The sequence below is a fragment of the Malaya genurostris genome, chromosome 2 (assembly GCF_030247185.1).
Source record: "Malaya genurostris strain Urasoe2022 chromosome 2, Malgen_1.1, whole genome shotgun sequence".
NCBI classification, from domain to species: Eukaryota; Metazoa; Arthropoda; class Insecta; order Diptera; family Culicidae; genus Malaya; species Malaya genurostris.
The window spans coordinates 87,707,769-87,734,574 of NC_080571.1; the positions used below are offsets into that span (position 1 = coordinate 87,707,769).

At 37.1% G+C, this 26,806-nt stretch overlaps 3 protein-coding genes and 1 long non-coding RNA gene across 4 annotated transcripts in view; 3 read left to right on the forward strand and 1 right to left on the reverse strand.

The window, feature by feature from the left end:
- The window catches only part of LOC131428629 (fatty acyl-CoA reductase 1-like), a 55,424-nt gene extending 44,066 nt beyond the window's left edge, over nucleotides 1-11,358 (forward strand). The window contains exons 3-7 of the mRNA XM_058592675.1: nucleotides 4,650-4,898; nucleotides 4,950-5,389; nucleotides 5,451-5,515; nucleotides 5,574-5,862; nucleotides 10,707-11,358. Coding sequence (XP_058448658.1) covers nucleotides 4,650-4,898; nucleotides 4,950-5,389; nucleotides 5,451-5,515; nucleotides 5,574-5,862; nucleotides 10,707-10,935 — 1,272 coding nt within the window. The 3' untranslated portion in view covers nucleotides 10,936-11,358. The remainder of the gene's footprint in view (nucleotides 1-4,649; nucleotides 4,899-4,949; nucleotides 5,390-5,450; nucleotides 5,516-5,573; nucleotides 5,863-10,706) is intronic.
- Nucleotides 11,359-19,143: 7,785 nt separating this feature from the next.
- Nucleotides 19,144-20,103, forward strand: LOC131429897 (uncharacterized protein F58A4.6). The gene is made up of 3 exons (XM_058594339.1): nucleotides 19,144-19,519; nucleotides 19,588-19,702; nucleotides 19,764-20,103. The coding sequence occupies exons 1-3, from the start codon at nucleotides 19,233-19,235 to the stop codon at nucleotides 20,040-20,042; spliced, it is 681 nt and encodes a 226-aa protein (XP_058450322.1). The 5' UTR covers nucleotides 19,144-19,232; the 3' UTR covers nucleotides 20,043-20,103.
- A 98-nt stretch (nucleotides 20,104-20,201) lies between these two features.
- LOC131429896 (bleomycin hydrolase) lies at nucleotides 20,202-23,892 on the reverse strand. The gene is made up of 6 exons (XM_058594338.1): nucleotides 23,661-23,892; nucleotides 22,121-22,278; nucleotides 21,669-22,052; nucleotides 21,112-21,587; nucleotides 20,927-21,047; nucleotides 20,202-20,841 (listed from the first exon to the last, which is right to left on the reverse strand). The coding sequence occupies exons 1-6, from the start codon at nucleotides 23,668-23,670 to the stop codon at nucleotides 20,623-20,625; spliced, it is 1,368 nt and encodes a 455-aa protein (XP_058450321.1). The 5' UTR covers nucleotides 23,671-23,892; the 3' UTR covers nucleotides 20,202-20,622.
- Nucleotides 22,777-23,643, forward strand: LOC131429898 (uncharacterized). The gene is made up of 2 exons (XR_009229469.1): nucleotides 22,777-23,417; nucleotides 23,475-23,643. It is a non-coding gene; the product is annotated as an uncharacterized LOC131429898 (long non-coding RNA).
- Nucleotides 23,893-26,806: the final 2,914 nt, after the last annotated feature.

Here is a 26,806-nt window from a genome sequence, read left to right on the forward strand (position 1 = left end):
GTTTTTCGTGCTATGGACAGAAATTCGAGTCACGCAACTTTTGCCGTGGCCACCGATGTGGAAGTTTTACAGCCTATTCCATGGCAACCAGTGTGAAAATCTCTATACGCAGACAGTTACGTAACGTGCGACAAATTCAGTTTTATTCGTTGGTTTTTGATTTTGCAGTTCGGTTTTCAGCCCTTAGAGATTGGAATGGTTACATTGCACACATGGTTCGGTGGGTACGGTTTGGGACCAAGTTTCGGTAGGGTCTGATTCCGTAAAATGATGGGAGAGGAGGCATATGGATCCGGTTATTTACGGATGATTATTAGATTTGGAATTCAATTATGTTACTAGGTTAGGGTCGTTCAATAGTGGATACAGCTTTCCACTATACTGAGCTTGTATTGGTGCTGTAAAAAAGGTTGTTGTTTTACTACATAACGTCAGTGAAGTTATGTTAAGACCATATAAATGAGACTTGTCTAAAGAACTGCGGTGAAGATTCCGTGCGTTTTTTTTGCATAGTCACTTGAAATCACGATTAGAAATTTTCAACACTTATCATCCGGTAATTTTAAAATAAAAATTGAACCTGCAAGACCATAGGTTCTGTTATTTGGATCTTAAATTGAGATAATCGTATAAGCCATCTCAAGGAAAAGTGAGAGAGGTCTATTTTGGTGTTGTTGACTTCTATTCTAAGGACTGATTGAGCTGAAATCGGTTCGTATGGCTGACAACAAAGTCGACCTACAGATTTGAGCCGATTTGAGAGAAAGTTTTACGTTTCGTGCATTGTCGCTTCTAACGACGACATGAAATTTTAATCATTTTACACACTGTAATTCCGGAAGGAAGTCGGATCCCAACAAAACTCAGGAAGTCAATAATAATTTTGAATTTTGTCTATGTTTGTGAAAATCGGTTCTGTCATCTCTGAGAAAAATGAATTAACTCAATTTTGGAGATTTATCACTATTTCTAGTACTTCCGCAACCGGAATCCAGGACCTGAAAACTGGAGTAAACTTCTGATTATTTTTTAAAAAATAAGTTGATCTTTACATTTTCTTCTATCTAGGCAAATTATTGAATTCAGAGTCACCCCCACTCTGTTACTCCGGAACCGGAAGTCAGATCTAGATGAAATAGCAAAAAAATCTTTTGGGTAGTAGAGCCTTACACTTAAATCTTTGTTTGCTGGAAAAAGAATTAATCATAAGCAGTGCAACACGGATGAGACTGACAACATCTCCAAAATTTTCGGTCGAAAAGTTGGCAATTTTTTATTCTTTCTATTGGATTTCACAGTTTATTTGCTCGCTAGGAATGACACTAACAAAAAATATTTCAAACTTGTTCTTCTAAAAGAATGAGTGACCAGGAGTTATTTTCTAAACATTGGTAGTTCTCTATTCCTTTATGGGAAGTGGAAGTGATTGAATTCTTCAATAAATTGTATAAATGATGTGCCTGTTTCGAAACAGTTGAAGTTTTAAGGAATATGGTAGAAGTTTCAGACATTCGTGACATTTGATAAAATATTCAAAAGTAATGTAATAGAGAATCCATGCAAACAAGTCATAGCAATTGCTATTCTTAATTGGTTTGCAACAAAGTTGCTTTTCTTGCAAAAACATGCAAAATTTCACTAGATCGAGAAACGGTTCAGAAGAACTAGTTCTTTCGGTAAAACAAACAAGTTCTGAGCGATTCTTTAGAACGAACGCGGTTTGCCCATTTTTGGTAACGGCTCCCTATTTCATCGGATCAGGGTCATTTCACCGAAAGTAATTTCGCTGAAAGTCATCTCGCCGAAAGGGTCATTTCGCCGAAAGGGTCATTTCGCCGAATGTCATTTCGCTGAACACCATTTCGCCGAAAGAGTCATTTAGTCGAATTCTTCAATAGTCTTATTACCGTGATCGAAATTGATTCGAAATAAAGACAAATGAAAAATGGTAATGTTTACTCCCTTTTTGTTGAACTACAATCGGTTGCCCCGATGTGTTCGAGGACTGCAAAACGGCGGAACCACCACACAAAAGGGTTTCGCCAATGGTGAAATTTAGGGGCCATTTTTGTTTTGACCTATCTCCCCCTTCGACGTTTAATTCTCGTGTTCGAACTGAAGTGAAATTGCCTCCTTTGTTTTTCAATATCGAACACCGTCGAAAGTTATGGAGTAACGGCTCCAATAGTCATCTCAACTCCAGTAGTCATCTTATATACAGGGTCCGGCACTCGAAGTGTAACCAATTAAAAAGGCCATAAATTCAGTTTGGAAAATTACTTTTACTTAATTCAAAGTACAAAATGTGTAAAAATAATACAAAATCAAGGGGAGGACGCTTAGAACAATGTGCCAATCACACATTAACACAATGCGTTGGCGCATTTATCAATATTGGCACTTTCGTTTTCATACAGTTGCACAGTTGCGGCACACAAAGGGCTCAGTTTTGACAAATACCTGTTTCATGGGGAACAGCGTGGCCCACTTAGATTCACAGTATATCACGTGTTTTTTTAGAGGCACAATATAGTTTGTGTTAAGCGACTCTCCCCTTGTACAAAATTCAGTATCAATTCACTTTTGCTCGATATGACCACCTTTTGCCTTGACTTGATGACTTGAGAGAGCGAAGGAGTTGCTTCGTTTGGCCGAATGTGACATGCAGGTATTTTCGCCCACTCGCGGACAATAACTTTTTTCAGCGCTTCGAGACTAGTGTATCTTTTAGTTCGGACTTTGCTCTCCAAAATGGCCCAAAGAGAATAATCCATTGGATTCGCATCTGGTGAATTCGAGAGCCATTGTGTGGACGTGATGAAGTTCGGAACGTTGTTTTTCAGCCATTCTTGCTTCACTCGAGCTTTGTGAGACGGTGCCGAGTCCTGCTGAAACGTCCATGGTCTGCCACCGAAATGTTTGTCTGCCCACGGCTTCAAAGCAACCTCCAGAATTCTTTCCCGATAATATGTCGCATTTACCTTGACGCCAGGCTCGATGAAAACGATTGGAGAGCGCCCATCTGCGGTTACAGCGGCCCAAACCATTATCTGTTGCGGGTGCTGCCTCCTGGTGGCCAATCGATGACTCAAATTCTCGTATGAACGGTCGGTCAAGTAAACCCTATCGTTTTGAGAGTTTACGAATTGCTCAATTGGAAAAATTTTCTCGTCAGAAAATACAATGTTCGGAAATTGACCGCTTTCGGCCAAACGAAGCAACTCCTTCGCTCTCTCAAGTCATCAAGTCAAGGCAAAAGGTGGTCATATCGAGCAAAAGTGAATTGATTCTGAATTTTGTATTATTTTTACACATTTTTTACTTTGAATTAAGTAAAAGTAATTTTCCAAACTGAATTTATGGCCTTTTTAATTGGTTACACTTCGAGTGCCGGACCCTATATCATGCCAGCATATATTAAGGGGCAGGTAGGGTCTAACACTTTTGAAAAATCATTTATTATTTATTTATATTTTCTTATAGTAAATCATTTCAAGAATATTTTGTGAAATTTTCAAGCCTATTGGAACGAAACTCTGAAAGTTATGGACCTGTATCTATGGCTATCTCATTCTGCGAAGATGCAAGAGCTCGGCACACAGGCCCAAGATTTCTACTTCGATTGACAAAACATTCTTGAAATGTTTTATTATAAAAAATTATAAAAGAAAAAAAATGATTTTTTGAAAATGTTAGACCCTACGGGTTCCCTGGAGTAATTAATTGTTTCCATTGATTTTAAAGACAAAAAATTTTAAACCCTTTTTTCTCGAAAGCAGGTTTTGAAAGTCCGTGTTCATCGTCATTCAAAAACTACTGCACCAAATTTTTTTTTCAAATTTTGTACACACTTTCTACATATAAAAAAACAGACCCCAACGTTTTCCTTTTCGTTGTTTGTCACTTTAGGTAGGTTCAACAGCAACAAAACGGCGGATTTTTTTGTGAAAAATCGTAGTTTTCACTTTGAACAACCAAACCAACCAACCAAAAATTTTAAAAACAATCAAACAGAATCGTTGGGGTCCAGAAAATTTTCTACTCTAACTATGCTGCGTTCCTTTGTTCACTTCTGATTAATCTGCGCTGGGATACAGTGGACACCGCAAATCATGATTTTTCAGAAGCGTCCTCAAAAATACCTTTTCACCGACTTATTTCTAAACATTTTTCAACGAAAAAATTACAAAATGTTCCTCGAATGATGCTTTTTATCATGTAAAACATTGGAATTTATTTTGTTGAACGATAATTCTGGAAAAAATTATCCAAAATGATGATTTTTTTCATCGTTTAGTTGTATCATTACACGAATAAGATCATAGACAAAATGAACGAAATTTTTCCTTGATATAAAGGTAAATCAAGATTGAAGTACCAATATTTTTCCTTTTGGCTGAACCGAAAATTTGAAATCAAACAGAGATTATTGTTGAGGTTGAAGGAAGAAACTGGTTCACAACAATCATATTCTAGCTTGGCATTATATAAATAATATTTAAAAATCTACTAATTGTTTTGTTATCTTAAATCAGCTCAATTTCTCTACGTGTAGTAATACGATCACTTTTTAAAAAAAGCAATACAATTAAATCTCCGATAATAGTCAATTCCATTAAAAATAAAACTTTTTTTTCTCGATAAAACAGGTGTTCGATAGACTATCAAAAAAAACTCCAGGATACGAAGAACGCATCAAAGTTTTCGAAGGAAACTTGGAAAAGGTAGGCCTGGGATTGTCTCCAGTGAGTATGCAGTACCTGCAGGATAACGTCAATGTCATCCTACACATCGCCGCCACCGTCAAGTTTGACGAAGAGATCATCAAAGCCATCGGTTTGAACTTAGGCGGAACCAGAGAAGCACTGGAAATCGGGAAACGTTGCAAAAAACTAGAGGTGAGTGACATAGAAATACCTACTCATCGTGACTAATCACATTGGTTCTAGAGTTTCATCTATGTATCAACGGCCTATTCAAACAGCTATTCAGATCATATCGAGGAACGTGTGTACCCACTGGATATTTGTCCGGAAAAAATTCTAGCGAATATGGATGACGAGAAAATGAAAGAGGACGTTTATAAATACTCATTGAAATGGCCGAACACCTACACTTTCACGAAAGCTCTGGCCGAGAGCATCACCCAAAACTATCGGCAGTACTTCCCCGTGGCAGTAGTTCGACCATCCTGCGTAATGCCAGCTTTCGATGAACCAATGCCTGGTTGGTGCGACAGTATATACGGAGCCAATGGAACGTTTATTGGTTGGTACTACGGCCTGATTCGAACAAGCAAAATCGATCCACAGGTGCAAATTGATACCGTACCGGTGGACTACGTAAGCAACACAATCATCGCCGCCGGATGGAAAACTTATGCCACCAGGTCCGAAAGCTTGAGTTGTTGACGTTTTTTGAGGTTATTAAAATTCGAGTTTCATTTACAGGGAACAGGACAAAGAAGTCATAATTTACAACTGCACTAGCTCAACGGACAATCCACTAACATTTGGTAAGAGAGAGGAACGTTCGCAATTGTGTTATGATTTTCACGTTTTCATTCCACGCAGATGAACGGCGTATCGAGTGCGAGAAGGTTGTGAAAAAACATCCCCTGATGACTGGACTTTACCGACCGATTACGGTGTGTACCACCAGTGAAACAATGTTTTGGGTTTACTCGTTGTTCCTGCACTACTTGCCAGCATTTGTGATGGATACTGCGCTAAGGTTGAGGGGTGAAAAGCCTCGACTTGTTAGCACGTACCAAAAACTCGACAAAGTAATCGACACGGTTAAGAAATTTGCCAACACCACGTTCTTTTTCGACAACCAGAACATGCGGGAGTTATTTGTCCAGTGAGTACAGTTTTCTTTCATTCATACATAAATCATATGGGCCATTCCACCAATATAATACCACCAAATTTAATGAAACTTCCGAATGTGATAATCTAAACCAAAAAAAAATGTTTGGTTTACTTTTGATTGGACGGAGTAAATCCATTGATGTTTGACGCGCGAATAAAATTTCCATTGAAAAAGACAACACTTTTAATTCGATAATTGAAAAAAGGGACTCTTGTTGCAACAAAAGCAGTTGAAACGCAAAAATAATCCATTCTGAATCCTCACACTTGGAAAATTTCGCAGAACTCGGTAATTTTTTACCGAATTTTCAACAGCTGAACGTTCGCTAATCAGTTCGGTAATTAAATTGATTACCGAGCGCTCGTTAATTGCTGAACTGTCAAACAACTACCGTAAACCAAATGGATCTAACGGATTGTTCGGGATTTGTTTGTTTGTTTGTTTTCCTTTGGTTAAAATTCTGAATTTTCGGATTTCAAAAAACAACTCAAATTCACAAAAACGAATGAAAAAAATTCCAACCTGTTGTGGTTTTATTCCACAAAAAAAATAAAAAGTATCAAAAGTTCCGGCTGACCGAAACTATGAACGCCTTCCAAAACACTGCACAATCCGTCGAGTCCACCAGAAATTAAGTAAGAAAGCAAGTGATACAAAATTATTTTCTGCCTATAAGTAAACAAAAGCTTTTAGTGGCTCTGACAGTTAGTTTCACGACAATCAGTTTTCACAGAAGTTCGGTTATTAGAAAATAATTTTACCATACGGACAGTATGTTTTTTACCGTACTCGATGACTATTAACATTTACCGTATGAATTGTACTTCTATTTACGGTAAAAATTTGCATTATTATTGTAAAATAAAACTTATGTGCCGAAATATGGGTCATTTCAATAGATTACTGAAATTTCTCGTGAAAAATATTACCGAGCAAAGGAATTAAATCTTAGTGTGCACCTGTTGATATGATAATGCCTTTCTCTTATCATTCACATGTCCTCATTAAACCTTTTTCTAACTATTCCTTTGAATACATTTATTTCTTATCTATTCCTTCGAGCTTTTGAGAATAGTCTAATCTGGAAAAAAATATTTCTCTTCTTCCATGTTATTCCTCGATCTTTATCACTATAGGTTATGGTGAGCTCAATAAAAGGGTTTCGCTTAGTTGTGTGTAGTTTTCTTTATTTCACATGTTTCTTGTTTCACAGTTGTTCGTAAGAATCGATTCAATTCTTGAATAATAAAATATAAATTCAAATAAGTAAACTATCGTCGTATTTTATTATTATCATAGCACCTCAGCACAGAACGAATTGGCATTCAACTAAAATAACTCCATATTTTTCGTTCGGTAACCAGCCAAGAGATCGAAGAAAAAAATCTTGTTGTAATCCACCTAGTGGTATTATGATGAATTTCTTATATAACTTATGTTTCCGGATCGGGATAAAATTCTACATCAACTTATGGAAACATAATACTTTTCATTTAAATATGAGTTTGCGATGATCGGTCTAGACTGATTTCCGGTTTGGAGCCCAAAAGCACTTTCCCGGCACATCCGGAGCCAGGAACGATAATCTGGTATACCCAAAATCAACGTATTTGGTCATCAACTACCTGCCTCAATGAAAAAATATACGGCTGTTTCAATGTGCTCGGCTCGATTTTTCCGTGTTATGTATAAAAATACGCTTCTGAAAATATGTTGTTATACTTATCAACCTGTTATTCCGGAACCAGAAGTCGTATCCGGATGAAACTCGGTAGGGTTACATGAGATTGCAAGACCTTTTATTTAAACCTAAATCCCAAAATTGGATGAGCGGTCTCTGAGAAAATCTTTAAAAATATAAATTTTTAAAAACCTGGGGTTGCATTATGTATCTCAATTCGACTAAAATTTGATCGAATCGACCATCGATGTTTCGTATTATGGTTCTCGATTCGAACTCGATCATCAAGCTTCGTTCGGCTTCACTCGAAGAAGTATTAGATTTTGAGAAGTTTTGGTATTATGAACCAAAATAAATCGTGCTCGTAAACGACTAAACTCGATAAGAAAGGTTGAAAACTATCGACTGCAAATTTTCGAATACGTTTCTTCGCATTTAAGGGTAGTCATCGATACCATAATTGATTATCATAAACATGTATTTAGTATATTTTTTTAATGCGTTGTTTCATATATCGTTGTATGTTTTATGCGTTTGGCATATTATGTTCCAATGTACTTCTGGTGAGACAGTTCTCAACTAATTTTAATTAAAATAACACTTTTAGTCACCACAAACATAAAAAATTCCCCGAAGACAGCACGATTTTATACTATACTCAATTTATAAGAGTTTATAAAAAATGTTGATGGTTGCTATGAAGTAAAATTTAAAAGACCATACATGTCACGTTTTTGGTACTTATCACTATACCTAGCAATACCAATAATCAAAACCTTAATATGAAGTTCCACCAACTTAATGAAAAACGGATCAATAACATCACTCTCGTAAACAATTCTGATTTTCAGTTATTGTACCTTGTAGATACAATAAGAACTGTTTAGTCAATTATTTAATAGGTATTGAAAAAACCATCTGAATATTGAATATAATAAAACTATAATAAACCACAATGTCTTTTTCTAATTCAAAAAGAGGTCAAATTACTTGTTTTATAGAGAATGCTAGACTAGAGCTATATTTATATTGTGTTTGAAGAAATTGACTTTTGACACCAGTGTGGTTTGATTGTATGGTATGAATGTACACAAAGCAAAGCCTTGGTATTACATTCCTGTAGTGGAATTTGACCTTCTGTTTCAACAGACTTCGTAGCCGATTCAGAGTGTACAGAACCAGTGCATGGCTGGTGTTACGATTCTACTGACACTACGAATCCTTCCAGGTCGGGGCTCGAACATACGACAACTGGTTTGTAAGACCAGCGCCCTATGCATTGAACCGCCAACCCGGATGAACGTACACACTAAGATTTAATTACTTTGTTCGGTAATATTTTTGACGAGAAATTTCAGTAATCTATAGAAATGACCGATATTTCGGTACATGAGTTTTATTTTACAATAATTATGCAAATTTTCACTGGACGATCAGTTTTACGTAAATTTTCATTACAGAATTTTGTAAATAGATATGCAATTCATACGGTAAATCTGAATAGTCGCCGAGTACGGTAAAAACCACGGTATGGTAAAATTATCTTCCAATAACCGAACTTCTGTGAAAACTGATTGTATTGAAACTAACTGTCAAACAGTTATTTAAATTTTCAATAAGTGTCTTTTTATTAACCAAACTAAAAAAAGTATTGAAGAGTTCATCGAATGGATTGAGGTACAGGTGCTAAAGTATTTAAAACATTAGAATCAGTAAAAGCTTTTTGTTTACTTATAGGCAGAAAATAATTTTGCATTACTTGTACACTTGCTGCCTACACAAATCGTTCGAGGGAAAAATGGACTCGACGGATTGTGCAGTGTTTCGGAGGGCGCTCATATTTTCGTGGAATAAAACCCTAGCCACACCAGATTGTAATTTTCTTCTTTCGTTTGTGTGAATTTGTGTTGATTTTTAGAATCCGAAAATCCAGAATTTCAACCAAAAGAAAACAAACAATCAAAAAATTACCGAACAATCAGTTAGATCCATTTGCTTTACAGTTTACGGTAGTTGTTTGACAGTTCAGCAATTACCGAACGATCGGTAATCAATTTAATTACCGAACTGATTACCGAACGTTCAGCTGTTGAAAATTCGGTAAAAAATTACCGAATTCTGCGAAATTTTCTGAGTGTGTAGCTTAACATATTGTTGACAACAACGCCACCAAAACAAAATGCGTCGGTTTCAGGAATCAGCTTCCATAGCAGGGGGGTGCTCTCATTAGCATTTCTGACAGCTCACTTACAACCACAAATGCAAATGAGATTGGTTTGTTTTTATCAGGAAACGCCTGCATTAAACACGATTCAGACGATCAATCAACTTCGGTCGACGTCAAGCAAACCCTTGGTATTACATTCCTGTAGTGGAATTTAACCTTCTGTTTCAACAAACTTCGCAGCCGATTCAGAGTGTACAGAACCATTGCATGACTGGTGCTACGATCCTACTGACACTACGAAACCTTCCAGGTCGAGGCTCGAACATACAACTTGTTTGTAAAACCAGTGCCCTATGCATTGAACCGCCAACCCGGGATAAACTCGGTCGAAGTCAAGATTTATTGAATAATTTATTAGCCGAATATTACTCACGTACCCAACGTCAAAATGTTTCGTGAACTTGACGTTGTGTCCCTTCATATGAATTGCTTACAATTAATGTTGTTGTTCCGTAACCGTTCCATGTCGGACATGGAAAAAAAGTTGTTTTTAACACTTAAGGAAATCGTGTGATAAGTGTTAAAATTACTGTAGCGGAATATTTATATAACAGGGAAGAGGATTTTGCTATTCCGGAACGTAGTGGAGCGTTTTGAAATAACGTGGCGAATATTCAAGTAGGTGGCAGTAGTGTTTCCAACGTATAGCAAATTTGAAATTTACACAAGATTTTAAAAAAAATTGTTCGAGCCTGTACATCTGTTATCGGTGTCTTGTCAGAGAAACGCATATCATCAAGGTCGAAATCTCTATATTCGAAGAAGTAAAAATGTTTCTAGCTCTTGTTTGGGGGATTGGAAGAATAAACTAAGGATATTCATTCGACCGGTACTTTTTAATGTGAGAAATAATGAATCGTGATCTTTGTGAAAAATCAGCAACGGACAAAAAAATGTATTTTAATTTTTTCCCTCTATTTACAGGATGAACTCGGCTGATCACCGGCAGTATCCGTGCGATAACCGTACCTACAGTTGGCGATTATACTTCGAACGCATGATTCCAGGTCTCAAGAAAAATTTTTTCAAAGAAGACCTCAACAATGCTCAGGCGGCCCGGCAAGCACTACGGCGGAAAGTATTTGTCGTCAACAGCATGGTGGCAATTATCATCGGGCTAATATTACTTCAACTGTATTATCTTTTTTTCTGAAACAGTGTTTCTATATAGGATTGTAAATAGAATACGTAGTCAGATAAAACATAGTTTATGATGAGGTAGTGTTCAGAAAAGAAGTTGTTCAAAGTGTATATGCGGACCAAACCGGATATTATTTATCAAATTTGGTCGGCACATAAAGAAGCCTGGAATGCGTGATTAATGACAACTATCAGTGGACGGAGAAAATCAACAGGCGTGACAATTCGGGGCTTTACTGGCTTATTTAGTTGAAAATACAATCACACAGGGTAGAGATGCGTACAGTGATGTAACATCAATGTCGAAAATTCGTCTCTGTATAGATTTAATTCACTGTCTAGCCGCTTTTACATGTATTTATTAAATCAAGTTTATGTACTGGTTTATGTTATAGTATAGTTTATAAACAATAAATAAATAATGGAACAAAATTAATACGGTATAAAAATGTCATGGTCGATTGATCGACAGTATTGTTGAATATTGCAGTAGATAAACATTTTTTCTAGAAAAAACATTCCCATGATCAGAGATGTCTATCTCCTCTGTGTGACGAAGAGCAAGCAAAATTTCTCCCCTCGCACTGACAACTTCAACGAGAGCTCTTCTCTTTCACATTTATACACCACTGTTGTGTAAAGTGTACACGCATTATGAGTGCGTTTGTTTATTTCCTTTTACCTCTTCCACTGAATCGCACCAAAGTGCTAGAGCATTAGCTAATAAATTCTCTGAGGTGGATGCAGATACTTTCACAGAGGTGTACACGCCGGTGAGCACTCTGCTGTATGGTTTTCGTAGATGAAGCGTGGACACGCAAAATCAGCAAAATAAAACAATTTATCGTAAAATTTTCGGTTTTCCTTGCAAATTTTTCATAGCAAGGCCAGATCTACTCTCTATTAATTGAAGTTCACAGAAGTGTTCGCTCAACATCACGCGCCAGTGTTCACTTGGGTGTATTTAGACGAGAGCGCGTGTGAGCGATTCATGCGAAGAGAATGTGTTTCACTCGCGCCAGCTGCTTTAACCACAAGCACACACTCAAATGCTGTCTATTCGACACTGAGAAGTGCGCTTTCCGCTTTGTGCGGTGCTTCGTTTTTTTCATCCTCGGTGTGGCAAAAATCTGACTCTAGCGTGTATCTCTCTGGTGAAATGCCATCTCTGCCCATGATCACTAACTTACTGGCCCTTATTAACGGTGTCACTACACGGTGAAAACCAAGTGAAGTGACTGTGACCCTTATTACGGGTATCACTTTACGGTGGAAATCAAGTGAAGTGAATGTAGGTCCTTGTTACGGAAGTCGCTTTAGAGACAAAAGTAATTACTTGGATGAACTTGATGCCATTATGAACATCACGCCACCAACACTTAGTTGAAAAAATAAGTTTTTTCCACTGCAGTGATCGTTTCACTATGCGTGGTACTGATAATAGGGAAAATCAAGTGAAGTGAATGTGAAAGTGGAAGTGAGAACGGTAATAAGGGCCACTGATTCATATCCGAACGGGTTGCATTTGCATTGAAGTAACTGTACTTCATATCTTTACATATCTTCTTTTTATGGCGGGCTTAACCCTGAATTTATTGCTTGTGAATATAGTTGAGAAATTGTTTAGTATGGAACATACACAACGTATATTTCCGGTTCCCGATGCTCGCGTTTCAATCTTGCTAATGGTCTAGGCGAAATGAGACATTACATATTTGCTGGAATTAATTTAATTACAATGATATTATTGGTTACAATCAAGCCTTCGTTTCACCTGTGACCATAGTACGACGAATTCGAACAAATATTGAATTTTATCGTTTCTTTGAACAAATATTCAAACTTATCAAACTAACAATTTAAAACATTGATTTATGCTTACCGCTATGGCTTTGGTTGCCTAGGAGTTAAGGAACTTTTCAAGGTAAAAAGGTTTAACAGAATTTTCTATTGAAATGAAATATTGAGGTTTATCTGTCACCCCTATTCTGTATTTCGATCGAATCGGAGTATTTCGAACGAATGTAAAAATTCTGTAATTCGATCGAGTGATGTTTTTGTATGTAAAACTTGAACTCGATCGAGCAAAATGCAAAATTTCGTATTCGAACGAAACAATCCGATTGGAACGAAATACAAAATCGGGGTGTGTGTGATGATCGAAGTCGTTACGACCTACGGTTCTTACGATCGTTGCTGATTTTTACTGTTGATAATATTACGTTTACGTTACGTTTTCCATTCTCGTACAGCTTTTTACACGGATTCCAAAATTTAGAGGGTTTTTATTTGCACGGTTTACACTAGCATGGTTACTGAAGAGAATTCAATTTAAAGAAAACGAAACAAAGTTAAGTAACGGAGCTTGCTGTGTACCAGAAATCGATTTTTAGAGCTAGTTAATTGAAAAAGTTTGAAAGTTAACAAGAAATCATTCATTCACAATTCTCGGTATTGGTAGTTCATTAAAATGTTAATTCAAACTCATACAATCTGTTTTAAAAACCTGTTTTAATTCACCTAGTTGTGTAATGATGCCTTTTTTATTTCAATCATACTCTCAAATAATATACTGTGGTACTCTTCATAATAATTTTCTTGGATTCTTGAACGAATATCCGGAATCGGTTTGTTTGGCCGCCTACTGTTTTTTTATGTGTTTCAAGTTTCAAGTGCCGCTTCAAGTAACGGTACAAAATTTTTAACACACAACACAAACACACAAAATTCAGGAATTCCGTGTGGGACCTTTCATTTGAATTTAAGTTTGTCCAAATCCGTTCAGCCATGTCCGAGAAAACCTAGTGAGATTATAGGACACATACATACACAGACATTGCTCAGTTCGACGAACAAACAGTATATTATTTGAGTCGAATGGAATATGACACTTGGTCATTTGGGCCAATTATTACTATTATTACTTCGGGCCAATTTTTCGATTTTTCAAGTTATTGCTTATACCTTTCTATATGAGAAAGACAAAAAATTCGTTCAAAATCACCGTTGCGAACGATTTCACACGCATGAATTCTGTATAAAATGTTCAAAACGACATATGTTACAATGAGAGATTCTCTTTGTTTACTTTTTCTTTCGATTATTACGGTACTCTTAGCAATCCTTCACTCCAATTATCTATCGATAATAACAAATAAAGCTATCATCTTTTAATCTGCACTGAAAAAATGACCGGAAAATGCAGGAATATTTCGCAATAATCGAAAGAGAAAGTAAACAAAGAGAATCTCTCATTGTAACATACGTCGTTTTGAACATTTTATACAGAATTATCATTGTTTGCAAGCTCGAGCCCATAAGCGATTGCTGAGCTGCTCAAAGCGCTTCTATAGACGAATTGCTACTAGATGATCACTTTACAAAGCTATGTATATCAGCCATTTCCCAGTAAATCCGAACATCGGACGCATCGTGCAAGAAAGCTTTTGATTGCGTTTCGAGCTTACATAGTGTATCGGTAGAACAAAATAGAGATGGGCAATTTGCTCCTGAGCTGTTCCAATGAATCGAATCATAAAAGTGAGCTGACAGCTCACAGCTCTTTTTAAAAGAACCGCAGCTCACCAGCTCACTCATTTGCTACCCAGTTCGCCGCATTGAGAAGAGGGGAATAAGCTACGAGCTGAACAGATCTTCGGCTCTTGAAGAGCGAGCTCTAAACGAGAAAAAATGTTTGCACCAAGTTTCACTATTTCTATCATGCCTGCATCTATCCTTCTTTAACGGATTGAATGAGACATTACCAGTAAGAAATCTTACCTCTCACGAAGCAAGAACGGGTCACAAAATTAACCATCAGTTCAATCTAAATGAGCTGATGAGCTGATACATCGAATCGATTCATTTTGGTGAGCTGATCGGTTCGGAGCTGCTCACCAATATGAGCTGTTTCGCACACCTCTAGAACAAAAGAGTGAAGAAATACCAAAACAGAGAGCGGATGTCTGATACTCAGGGGATGGGAAATGTCGGGGTTGGATTTCCAACTCCGAACATAGGGCCAGAGTTTTTCTGGCCCTAAGAGGCGAATGACCTAAAGGTTAAAGCCTCTATGATCAAAACAAAATATTGTATTTCACACCCTATCGGGTAGACGTCGGCTCGAAAATGCCTTATTTGATGTTCCTTCGCTCTGTTCCTATAGCGATACATAATGTAAACATAAAGCTTTCTTAGGTCAACGCGGTTGATGCAAATGGTGCAGATTTGTCCGATTACGGGCCGATCGAAGCGCTACGATCGGCCCCATATCGTGCTCAATCGGTCCGATAATCGGGCCGATGATCGGACCGATGCGGGTCGACAAAATCCATCGGGTTTTTTGCCGGCATTCTGCCAAAACACCGAAAAGAGGCTAAATGCCAGTGATTTTGCTGAATTGAAAACTAAACTAGCATTCGAATACAGTGATAAGTATCGTATCGTTACAACTTTCTGTGATATTTGGCGACTATTTTCCAAAGAATTGAAGCATGTAAACCAAAGAGCAAATACACTGCATGGAATAATTGATTGGATTCCGGATTTCCTTGAATACTGAATGTTTCATTGAATCTTTTATTTTAATCGGACTCTGATTTCCAGCTCGCAAATTCGTACATATGTTCGTACCAGCTGACGAATTTGAGAATTTCCGAGGAATAAAATTGTCTTTCAATTCAAGTCTGATTTTAATAAATAGCTTAACATCTCGGTAACAACATCTTATACGTGTCTTTCATTTCTTCATCCTTGGTATCGAAAATCTCGGTAATCCATCATGCGAAAATAGCCGAAAATGTCGGTAAATGCGAATTTCCTGTCAGATTAAACATACCTAGAATCCAAATTGTATTTTAGTTTGCCGAAATGATTACAGAACACGAACAATTAAGCACCATTTTCACCGTATCAACCGAGTAACGCATTGATATTATCGCATCGACGTCGCCCCGATAGCGTAATTTTAACGTTAAGTAGTCAGACGACTTACGCAATTTCATTACACATGGGCAATACTGACTATTAGGAATCAGAACTTATTGACTAAGATGGTACATTACACAGCAATAAAAAATTGTAACAACCTAGATGTGATTCCCAACCGATGTGAATAAATGAGCCGTACTGAACATCAAATGAAAAAAACCTTTTTTACAAAAATATTTCAGATAAATCACACGAAAAATAAATACATCGAAACAACGTATTGAGTAAATAACATCAGCTTGACTGATTATTATGCATTTGATGCGATTACACACTTAGATTTTTTCCCGAATCTCGGCAAAACTTTGATCAAATTTCGGCTACAACGAAACTAATGGCACAGACTAACAGACATGACAGTATGAATAAATTCTTATAATAATAATTGTTCGTGATGCACTAGTTCCACCTATATTGTACTGCGTGAACTATTTACTATCTGTACACCCCTTGTGTTATGTAAAAGTTTTTTTACTAGTTGGTTTCCCCTCGTTTGTCAACACCGATCAGCTGCTTGCAGGGATGCCTGATTTCATCAAAATATTTGAAAATGAATCGTCACAATAAATTATTGGATTACGTTGATAATATATTTAACTTTTTCGGAATGTTGGAAGGTAACCGTTTATTTGACTCAACGTTGTTCATCTAGACTATATTTTATTGTGTTGGTAGTTTTCACTCGAAATTAAGTGGCGGCAGACCAGAAGCAAGTAAATATTGCAACAAAACGGGTTCGATTTTGTATTGCGTTGGAGGATGAGAAGTAGGCACAATTATGTATATAGTTTTGGCAATATGTATTAAATCTGAATCCTGCATGAAATTCGCATTGACGTATACAAATCAATACATTACAGGTAATTCTGTATGAACGGCAACTCTGTTGGTAAATGAAAAAAATAAACACAGTCTAGATTACAGACAGGATGTTTTTGATAGGGTAAGGTCGCGCCATCATGACACATGTGAGTACTGTCCCATATAAAGGAATATTCGAAATGACTGTTAAAATCATTGAATAATCTAATTTGAGTGTCCTGGCTGTTAGTCTGTGCTAATGGCTCAATAAAACATTGAATATTTATACATAATGATATACCAATATTGTTAACGCAGTAGCTGACAAGTTACTACGACCCCAACTGTCGTCAACAGTAACAGCTATAACAACCATAGCTGTTAGAGAAGAAAAACTTTTCATCAGTACAAATCTAACCACCGATCAGAACAGTTCAGAAATAAACTACTTTCAATTGCTTCCCTCCGGTCTTGCTTACTGCACTCTGTAACATACAAGAACTCTGAACAAATTTATTTTAATATCACTAAACATATTTCTAAATTCGGAATAAATTTTTTAGTGCCACACTGAACTTTGTTCGGTATTTTTTCAAACTTTTGACGAATTTTGAAACGCCTAACTACCGAACATTATCATCCTACTGATAAATCAGCACACATAAACATTTGCTGAAAGTAGTACCTCAAGGTTTCAGTGTGTGCAACTGATTCCCCATATGAGCACAAGCATTATATTCACACCGCTCAGTTTTGCACTGAAGTAAAATGAATGCTTTGATGAACCACCAGATATCGGTTGTCTAAAAGCTGTTTAAGGAGTTACCGGTAAATTGATATCATAAATTTGCTAATTTCAGTAAAACGACCAACTGCTGGTAAGCACGATAGTTTACTTACCCGAATCTCAGTATAACATTTTTATTTGCCGAAAAATCGGAGATAATAAACCGAGTATTTTGGAAAAAGCTATATTTGCCAAAATTTCAGTAAAATAGCTCTTCTCCGTTCGTTTTCGGCATCTTTTTTCGACGAGATCAAAATTAAGTTTTAAGTGTGTTCGACGTAGTAGCACAACAATCTCGCTGTCGTTCTAAAATAAAACAAGGTTGGAGGCGAAAAATTCTTTCGGAATCGGTTGTTGTATTGATTCAAAATCCATACTCAGTTCTGCAGTTCTGATTAAAAAAATTTCGTTACTCGGATTTTATTCGGAAATTCGTTCCGAACTGGTGTGGATTTGTTTTTTATGTTTTCTTAATACCCTCTCAGCAGGCGGTTCTATTATGTTGGTCGTTGAGCGCTTGTTGAACGACATGCTGCACGAAATATTCGTTCAGTTTGCTGGAACGGTTGGTAGTTGTTTTTTCTCTTGCAAAAATAGTGTAAAAATTAGGTGTTACGTTCATATAGAAAAAAAAAAGATTTCCCACTCAGTATTCGATTATATTTTGTTGATCGTTGAGCGTTCATTGAACGACATACTGCACGAAATATTCGTTCAGTTTGCTTGATCGGTTTGTTGTGGTTTTTTTTCTCGCAAAAATAGTGTGAAAATTAGATGTTACCTTCATATTGAAAAGAGATTTGTTGTTATTCTACGTAAAGTAGAAGTATTGTACTGGTATGTATTGTTAGTTTTAAAAAAATAAGTGGGAAAAGCTTCGGAAATTCTCCAGTAAAACTAGTCAAACGGTGCTCCTGCCGGGTTTGTTGAACGAAAAAAATGGCATTCGGTTCAACGGTCTGTTTCAAAATCGGCAAACGAAGGTCCCGTGTTGGCCTCCCGTTGAAAGATTGATTGGACTTTCATTGGACCAATGATCCAACGTATTGGACCAACGATGCGCCACCGTTGAACCTTTTTTTTCTAAGAGGGTTCGAAGCGGTTCCAACTCCTCATATTAAAAATGGTTCAACAATGGACCTCTATCTGCGGGTTTGTTGAACGAAAAAAATGGAATTCGGTTCAACGGTCTGTTTCAAAATCTGTGAACGAAGGTCCCGTGTTGGCCTCCCGTTAAACGAATGATTTGACGTTCATTGGACCAATGATCCAACGTATTGCACCAATGAAGGACCACCGTTGAACGTTTTTTTTCTAAGAGGGTAATGTCTAAGTTAATAATAAAGGCCGGAATAAAATTTGTGGACCCCTTTATTGAACTGACGTTGAAACCAACGTTGCCAGAAGTTTTGTCCGATAAATGTTCTCCTAAAATACGGAGTGTTCATTATTCATGCAGATAAATATCAATAATCGGTTTTCGCTTGGGTTGTAAAGTAACGCTGGTATCTTTTTTCGTTGTTCACTAAAATGAACCCCGGTTACAACTTTCTAGTACAAATATAGTACTGATACAGATTTTTACGTATGGCACAAATTTTCGAAAAAAATACCTGGCAACTATGATAGAACAGTCTGAACATTATCAAAACAAAAACAGCTGGAATGTTTCATCGGTACTTCCTTCATATTTCGTTATTTTCGGTATTTTTTCAACGGTTAAGCAATCGAAAATGATTTCATTTTATGTTATCGATTATTGGGATTCAGTTGAAACATTTTACATTTGTCGGAATTGTATAAAAAAACGAAAAACTGCTAACGCTGAATCGTTAATATCAAATGATGTGAGCCGTATAACTACGAACTCGATAGAGCTTAACTATTTCCTGCTGGATCTGCACTGTTTCGCAAATTATCGGCTAAAAATCGCCAATGCTGTGTTCAACTATAACAAAGCACATCAAAATTTGGCAATAAAAATTCAGCCACCTCTCAGAGAGCCGATCGATTACAAATGGCAAGTATGAAGAGTTCTACTCGGAAACCATCAAAAGTTTATTAGTAATAATCTTTTTTTATTTATAGGGGAGAACGAGCTAATCGCATGCTGTGGGAACGAATCGAGCTAGATGAAATGATGTCCTGGTTGTCAACACTTGGTGGAGCATTTTCGGCTCTCGGTGATTACTATCTGGCTTGCGTAAGTAGAAGTCCACTACGGATCGTACGCACAGTATTAATTTTAAATCCGGTTTTATTAGGCTGACGTCGCCGGAAGGATATCGATACAACAGATGAAGCTTGCCATGAGACTGGGGGAACCGTCGCTGATCACCCGATGCCGTCTGTTCATGGCTATCGCGATGACTCAAAAGTATAATTTTGCTGCCGCCAAAAAAGTTGTCCAGCAAGTGTACCGGACCGAAAAGCGCAGAAGTGAACCGGACCAACGCTTGCTTCGAATGTGCCTTGGGATTTGGTCTAAAACGAGTTATGAGTATGATTTGTACCAAAAGCGATTAAATCGTCCCAAGAAGTAGATAGTAGTGCTCTATCTGTAATGGTCAACTTTGATTGGAATACAATGTTCGTTTTAGCTAAGACTTGTTTTATTTGAATGAGTAGAAATGCGTGTTGTTATTGTTCATGGGAATGATTTCATTGAGTCAGATTTATATTTAAAAAAAAAACAACTGTAGTACAATTTCAATATTCGTTTTATAGTTGCTTCTTATTTATCATTAAAAATGATTATATGCGTCCACCGCAAATTTCGCTCTGTTCTACCTGTGACATTCATAATTAATTATATTAGATAATTTAAATACAGTTTACATATTAGCTAGATCATAATTATTTTTTTCATTCTAACAAGAAAACTTCCTGTTCCCTAATATGCCTGTATTGCAACATGCGGTTTTTACTGTAAATTCTCCTGCCGGTGTGATAATGTTGGGGCGCGCGTTAAAGCATGCATTTTGTTTCGCGCAGCGTGTTGTGAATGCTTCCGAATATCGTGGTAATTCTCTTGATTTTTAGTTTAAAAAAAGAAACGTAATTGCGCGTGGGATCGTGGGTCCAGATACCAGTGAAGATACGAGAAGTGAAGTATGAATTGATTCACTTCGCCAGTGTACCCATCGGATCCCATGCTGGCAGTAAGGTCGGGGTAAATTCAAACACGTCCAATACATCCTGTGGCACTATGCTACGGTCAACGACCACTTCAAACACAAACTCCTTGAACCACTCGGCTGTCATGACGAGATAGCCTTTCTCACCACGATCTTCGCCCCAAGAGTTTTCAACGCGGAACTTGGTGGGTTGCTGGGTGTTTGGCTACAATGAAACAAATATGAGTATGATTATTCTTCGTACTTTTTTTAAAATGTTATATTGGAAATCCAAACCCAATTGAACTCACATCAACTGATACGCCGGTAAACACCATGGCGTGCGTCATCATCGATTCCCCATAGAGTAGACGATCAGCCTTATCCATTGTTGTTTGAATGTCTACTCCAAATACTAGTTTGAAGTCGTGGCTATAAGTACCAAGCGTAAAATGACTATTATAGACAATCGGTTAGAACGATTATACAAACTTACATGTTTAAATCCTCTATACCCTGTTTACCGGCAAATCGTTTGCTCACCTCGCATCCGAACCAGACGGGTTCCCCAAGCTTCAGAGCCTTTGTGACAAGGTCCAATAGTGTTTCAACAGGTTGGTTGTTATACAGCACAGGTCGTCCACCAACTACGTTGCCGAGACAGTCGACTCGGTAGGATCGCCCGTAAGGATTCGTTAGTCGAGGATCGGTTACTAAGCACACCTTATCGTCCACGTTGAAGTATGGTTTTACGTATTTTTCGTAGAAATCCGTCGGCTTGATTGGTCCAATACTCAAGTATTTCTTACTCTTGTCGTAGTATTCCCAGGTAAATTTTTCCGGTGGAATTCCCAAACAGATGCCCACCACAGTGTACACTTCGTTCATCTGCTGCTGAATTTGTGCTTGCACATCGTCATCGTTTGCACCGTCAGCAATCATCGTTCGCAGAACTTTAGCATATTCTCGGAGCTAACAAAAAATAAATAAAAGAGCAAATGATTGATAGTATGAATATCAAGTACGATATGATGAACGGATTTCGTCCGGCACCTTGCTCTTGATCACCGAGTTCATTCTCGTGCTGGCCTCGCAGTTATAGCTTTCCGGAAAGCATTTTTTCGGCATCAGTCCATGTTTGTTAATGAGGTTCACCAACATATCCCATTGGCCCCCATCGCAGGTCGGATCCGACAGGAGAAATGAAACTAACCGACCATCGACTTCATCGCCTTGTCGGGCGGTTTTTACGATATTGTTCAGGAAGTAGTTTGCTCGTTCAATTTTATCCCAGTAGAACAGATAGGCCTGAGAGAACTCAAATTCGTCCAGATTGTACTGCTTAATGAACGGAATTCGAATGCAGTTCAGCGCCGCAAAAAGCCAGCAACGACCGGAACTTTTCTGATTGGTCAGGGGTTTACCTTCGTTTTCGATCTGGAAACGATCAAAGAATATTTTGAAATATAACATGTAACTTGTCTGTCAGACCCTTAAGCACTTACTTTATAAGTGAACACATGCTGGGTGTTTTCCAGTGTCCTCCGGGACATGCACGCTTCGAATGGATCTATTCGCGTGCAAACATTCTGTGCGAGCACGTTCTTAGGGCACTCGTAGAAGTCGGTTCGACATTTCTGAAGGAACTCTTCGGATAGAGGCGCTGTAAAAAGCAAAACAGTTCAGTGAACCAATCGGACGTTTCTTCTTTTTTTTTTTTCAATTCGGGACACCAGTGCGCACAGTATAAACATAGTTAAACGCAGCGGAATTGTGTCCTCCGTGGACTATATCAACGAAGAACGAATATCGACTAATAAAATGATGATTTGAATCCCATTGTCAACAATGATTAATAACAACACCATCGTCGTTGTGCCTAAAAACGCTACTACTGAATCCCCCCTAGCGAAAATCGGTCAAAACAGAAAAAGGTAATCCGTACGAAACGAATAGTTTTTGTTCGGAATATCAGGTAACACATTGCGCACCGGTTATAATATTGTCTAGTTAGTGGAAGGACCAATCTGTAATACTATACAAAAACCAAAGTTATTTTAAGTGCATAACCGTGCAATTCTTCAGTAGTAATTCAACATTTTTAAATAAACGCATGTTTAAACTATGAATAACGATATCTCACTTCTCTTCAATACCAGAAGACGTGCTTTCTTCAGAAACCACCGCATAAAACTTGTTTATGTAGAAAAGCAATAAACAAGGCAGCAAACAGTCTGATGAAATAAAGTTCAATAATACAACCTAGAAAAGTTTCTCAAAACAAAAATTATTTATCCTTTTCTCTTTTGTTCCTATACATAACTAGCCTTATCTTCCAACTGAAACAATGAAGTTATACAAACACTGATATAATCGCACTCGCTAATTTGAAACTGTTTTGGGAGACAGCCTGAAAACATGGTTTAGCCATTCTTTTACCTACAAGATAAGATATTGTTTTCACTGCTAGCCTGGCGTAGTAGAATAATAATTGGGTGGATAGCGATTGCTTGAGTGAGCTGTAACAGCAAGCGGGAATTGCTGCAGGAACGGTATCCATGACAATGTGTGTGAGCGACGCAGATTGCGAGTTGGTGGATATTTACAGCTATTTACCTACTGACTCATTTTTTTACAATAAGTTCAAAAGCAGAATCCAGATGGTGGCTGCTTTGCACAGAACGATCGGATGTTTTCGCACACTTTGCTGGTAGTGTCAGTAAAGTCTAACAGTGTCAGTTGTACTAACCTACAAACTCGGAATGACCAAGCGATTTGATAAATTATTATTCCCAGCAAGTGGTACATATTATTATTCGAAGTCATTTTCACTTTAAATGTGATTTGGCCTACTTTCAGATCTACATCGGGAAAACGCGATCTGTCATACTTTTGAACAAAAGGATAAATTCAAGGCAGAAAACCACATAAAAGATGTCTTCCGAGAGCACACATTGTCCTCGAATTTGATCTAACATCCACAATAATTTATTATATAATTGAAACAAGAAAACACCCTTAAAAATCATCTAGTAACGCACTTACTTGGAAACATTGTCAATCTGGAAATGCACTAATCCACTAGTCTGTCAACCGCGAAGTCTAGACGCTACTGCAGGCCCAACGCTGACGCAAACGCTGTTGAAATTTAATTGATATCCGAAAAGACGGGATGTTTAAAAATGGAAAACAAAATAAAGTGCACTCTCGATGACGGTATTGTGAGACGGGTGACTAGCCAGCCTGTATTGTGTGCCGATTCACCCAGCAGAGATCCGCAACGAACGGTGACAGTTATCAGCAGCTTTCTCTCACGGCATTGTTCAACCTAGTTCTCTCTCTTTCCTTTTCGTGCAATACGTGTCACGATCAGTTCGATCAAGCACGAACCTCTCCTTCTCTCACATTGAACATAATAAAGGCGAAACAAAGTGACAATTTCGATCAACTGTGACCTTATCGACGTTTTAATTCATACACGCTCATTCAATGTTACTCTCAAGTGAGTAGTTTGTACTCACTTTTGCCTATTTAGTTCAAATGTCAAAAAGTGAGTAATATTGATTTAGAAGAATGAGTAACTTCGACTCAGTTTCTAAATTGACAACTCACAGAGCTTTGAAAACGTTGTGGGAAAATTTACGTTCACTGAACTTTTCCCTTTGTCGGAGGCGGAACTTTTCCTTTTGTTGGAGGCGGAACGGAGGAAGGCAGACGGATCCTTTCCAATGACCGATGAACAGGTAGCGGCTTCCTTCATTCTTTGCTTTAAACAAATACCGACTTACTTATTTGTTTAAAGCAAATAATTCCTTATTCCAATCCCTTATTCAATTCGAATGATTTAGTAATGTTTACTCACTCGAGCTAATTTTACCATTTGTAGCACTAAGTAAATGTTACTCAGAATTTGACAAATACCATATTTACTCAAAAGTGAGTAAACAAGCTTTGTTCACTATAGAGTAGTTCCACTTTTAACGAAAGTGAGTGAAATTGTACTCACTTTAGAGTAACATTGAACGAGCGTGTACACAAAAAAAATGCCTATACTTTCTGCCTACACGGAAAATAAAATCTACCCATTATAAGACTTATATTTCACCAAATTTGAATTATTTTAAATCTTTTTTTTCATTCGCTCTCTCCAGAGAGGGAAGGTTCGAATTCTTTCTCTGGGCAATTCTTTTTCGCTACAATTCCATTTTTCGCTGTTTTATTTCTTTTCTTATTTTCTCTCCCTCTGTTGTACGTTAGTAGATATATGTATAAAATATAAACCCGACCGATAGCCATGTGTCATAAATCAAGTAGACCAAACATTCCCACTGTACTGAGACACTGATAATGCTTCTAGTGAGATACGGGTGTACTTTTTTCCATTTTCTACTATGGTTGTGTGAAACGCACAGGTAACTTTATACACACATTTTAGGAGCATTTATGCACTCATTTTCACCAGACGGCGCTATTGGTGTCACGGGCTGCTCAACTACATTACCATTACACTAGGGAATCTATATTATTCGTTAGTAATGCAAACTGATCATATCACACGTTTTTTTTTATTGAGAACGTCCAATAACGTATAACGTCAACTTCCATTTTCGAAAAAAATTGCAAGCGAACTATGAAAGATTGAGTATTAAATTTAACACCAGACGAAAGAGAAAACTTTTCCCTACCGTTTACTATTATGACTTACTCTCGGCGAGTGCCGAATCATTCAAAATTACTCTTCAAAGTGAATGTTGATAGCTTATTGGCCGTTCTAAAAAAAGGCGTGATATATTCTCATACATCTCTATATCAACGGTTCACATCTTATCTAAAATAAATGATTGGCAGCTCATCCAAAAGTACATCAACAAAGTTTCATCTGCCAAATGAAATGTTATGATCAAACTTTTCTCTATAGTTTAATGTGAAATGATATTATTCTAAAAGAAGTGTCTACTCTAGTTTCTGTAATGCTTTTGGAATCCTGACTAGTATGGTTATGTATAAATGCTTAGTCCAATTTGATCAGTCATTTCTAATAGCAGTTGCATGAGTATTTTGTGCTTCATCATCAATAGTGATATCATGTCAGATGGATCAGCAAAAGTTTTCTTTAATTATTTTAATCAATTTTTTGTTACTGCAGCACAATATAAAATAATCATGTACTATATTGCAACAACAAATCATATAATCTGTGTACAAAACTTTGTAGTTGAACAAAAAACCGTGTTCATCATTGAATTAAACAAATATCAACAAATGAGGTTGCCACAACACAAAAGATTTTTATATAATTTGAACTATACTAGTTGCCATTTATAATTATGCGAGTGTGCTCACACTTAAAGAGTCATACTGGAGGTGGAATAATTTCTTTCATTCAATTTTTCCATTGTTCTCTAAATTTGTGCATCATAATTATTTTCAACGATATATTTAATAAGGCACACTGCCTTTGCTCTAAGAAGCCGAGGACATTTTTTAACAGTACATAAGACTCGGAACACTGAAAAAAGTAGTAGTAATCATTTTGAAATCGATTTTCTTTTACTCCGAGGTTGTTTCCATTGCTGATATCTATTAGTACTATTGAATAAATAAAAAAAATCGTTGCAAATTACTACTGCCGATATGAAAATTTTCGGAAGAATTCTCCTTTTCTTGGTTCCACTTTTCATTGGCAGGTGTTGCTACCGGTAATTTAGCTTCGCGACATTGTGTCAATTTGATAATTCCAAAATTTTTATATGAAAAGGAAAAAAACATACAGAACAGAAGAAAACAGAAAAAGATGAAAGAACCGACTGTACTTTCTTTTGTTTATTTATCAATTTCGTATCGACAACAGTTATGAATAATTTATACTCGTATCTTGTTAATACCCGAACAACAATACAAATTATTGTATCATGAAATATTACTGCGTGGGATATTACTTTATTAATGTATTGATTTATGAATACCTCATTTATGACATATTGGAGCTCAACTCGAATCAACTGTGGCATAGAATTTAGAATTTTTCGATCATCGATGTCAAACCCTATGCATTGTTTTCGTTTTTCTATATACTTTTTGCTTTGTGTTGTCTGATGTACACATTCTATTTATGTATTATATTTCTCGCTGTCAAAATTGCAAAAAAAAAAAACATCACCGAAATGTCGATAGAGTGTGTGCAAAGAATT

What these genes read in the sequence shown, in the direction of transcription:
- LOC131429897 (XM_058594339.1), top strand. Translation starts at nt 19,233, where the DNA reads ATGATTTCATTTTATGTTATCGATTATTGGGATTCAGTTGAAACATTT. An exon ending in GAGCCGATCGATTACAAATG is followed by an intron (nt 19,520 to 19,587) that starts GCAAGTATGAAG and finishes TTTTATTTATAG; the next exon opens with GGGAGAACGAGCTAATCGCA. An exon ending in GTGATTACTATCTGGCTTGC is followed by an intron (nt 19,703 to 19,763) that starts GTAAGTAGAAGT and finishes CGGTTTTATTAG; the next exon opens with GCTGACGTCGCCGGAAGGAT.
- LOC131429896 (XM_058594338.1), bottom strand. An exon ending in GGTATAGAGGATTTAAACAT is followed by an intron (nt 21,048 to 21,111) that starts GTAAGTTTGTAT and finishes TGGTACTTATAG; the next exon opens with CCACGACTTCAAACTAGTAT. An exon ending in TTACCGGCGTATCAGTTGAT is followed by an intron (nt 20,842 to 20,926) that starts GTGAGTTCAATT and finishes GTTTCATTGTAG; the next exon opens with CCAAACACCCAGCAACCCAC.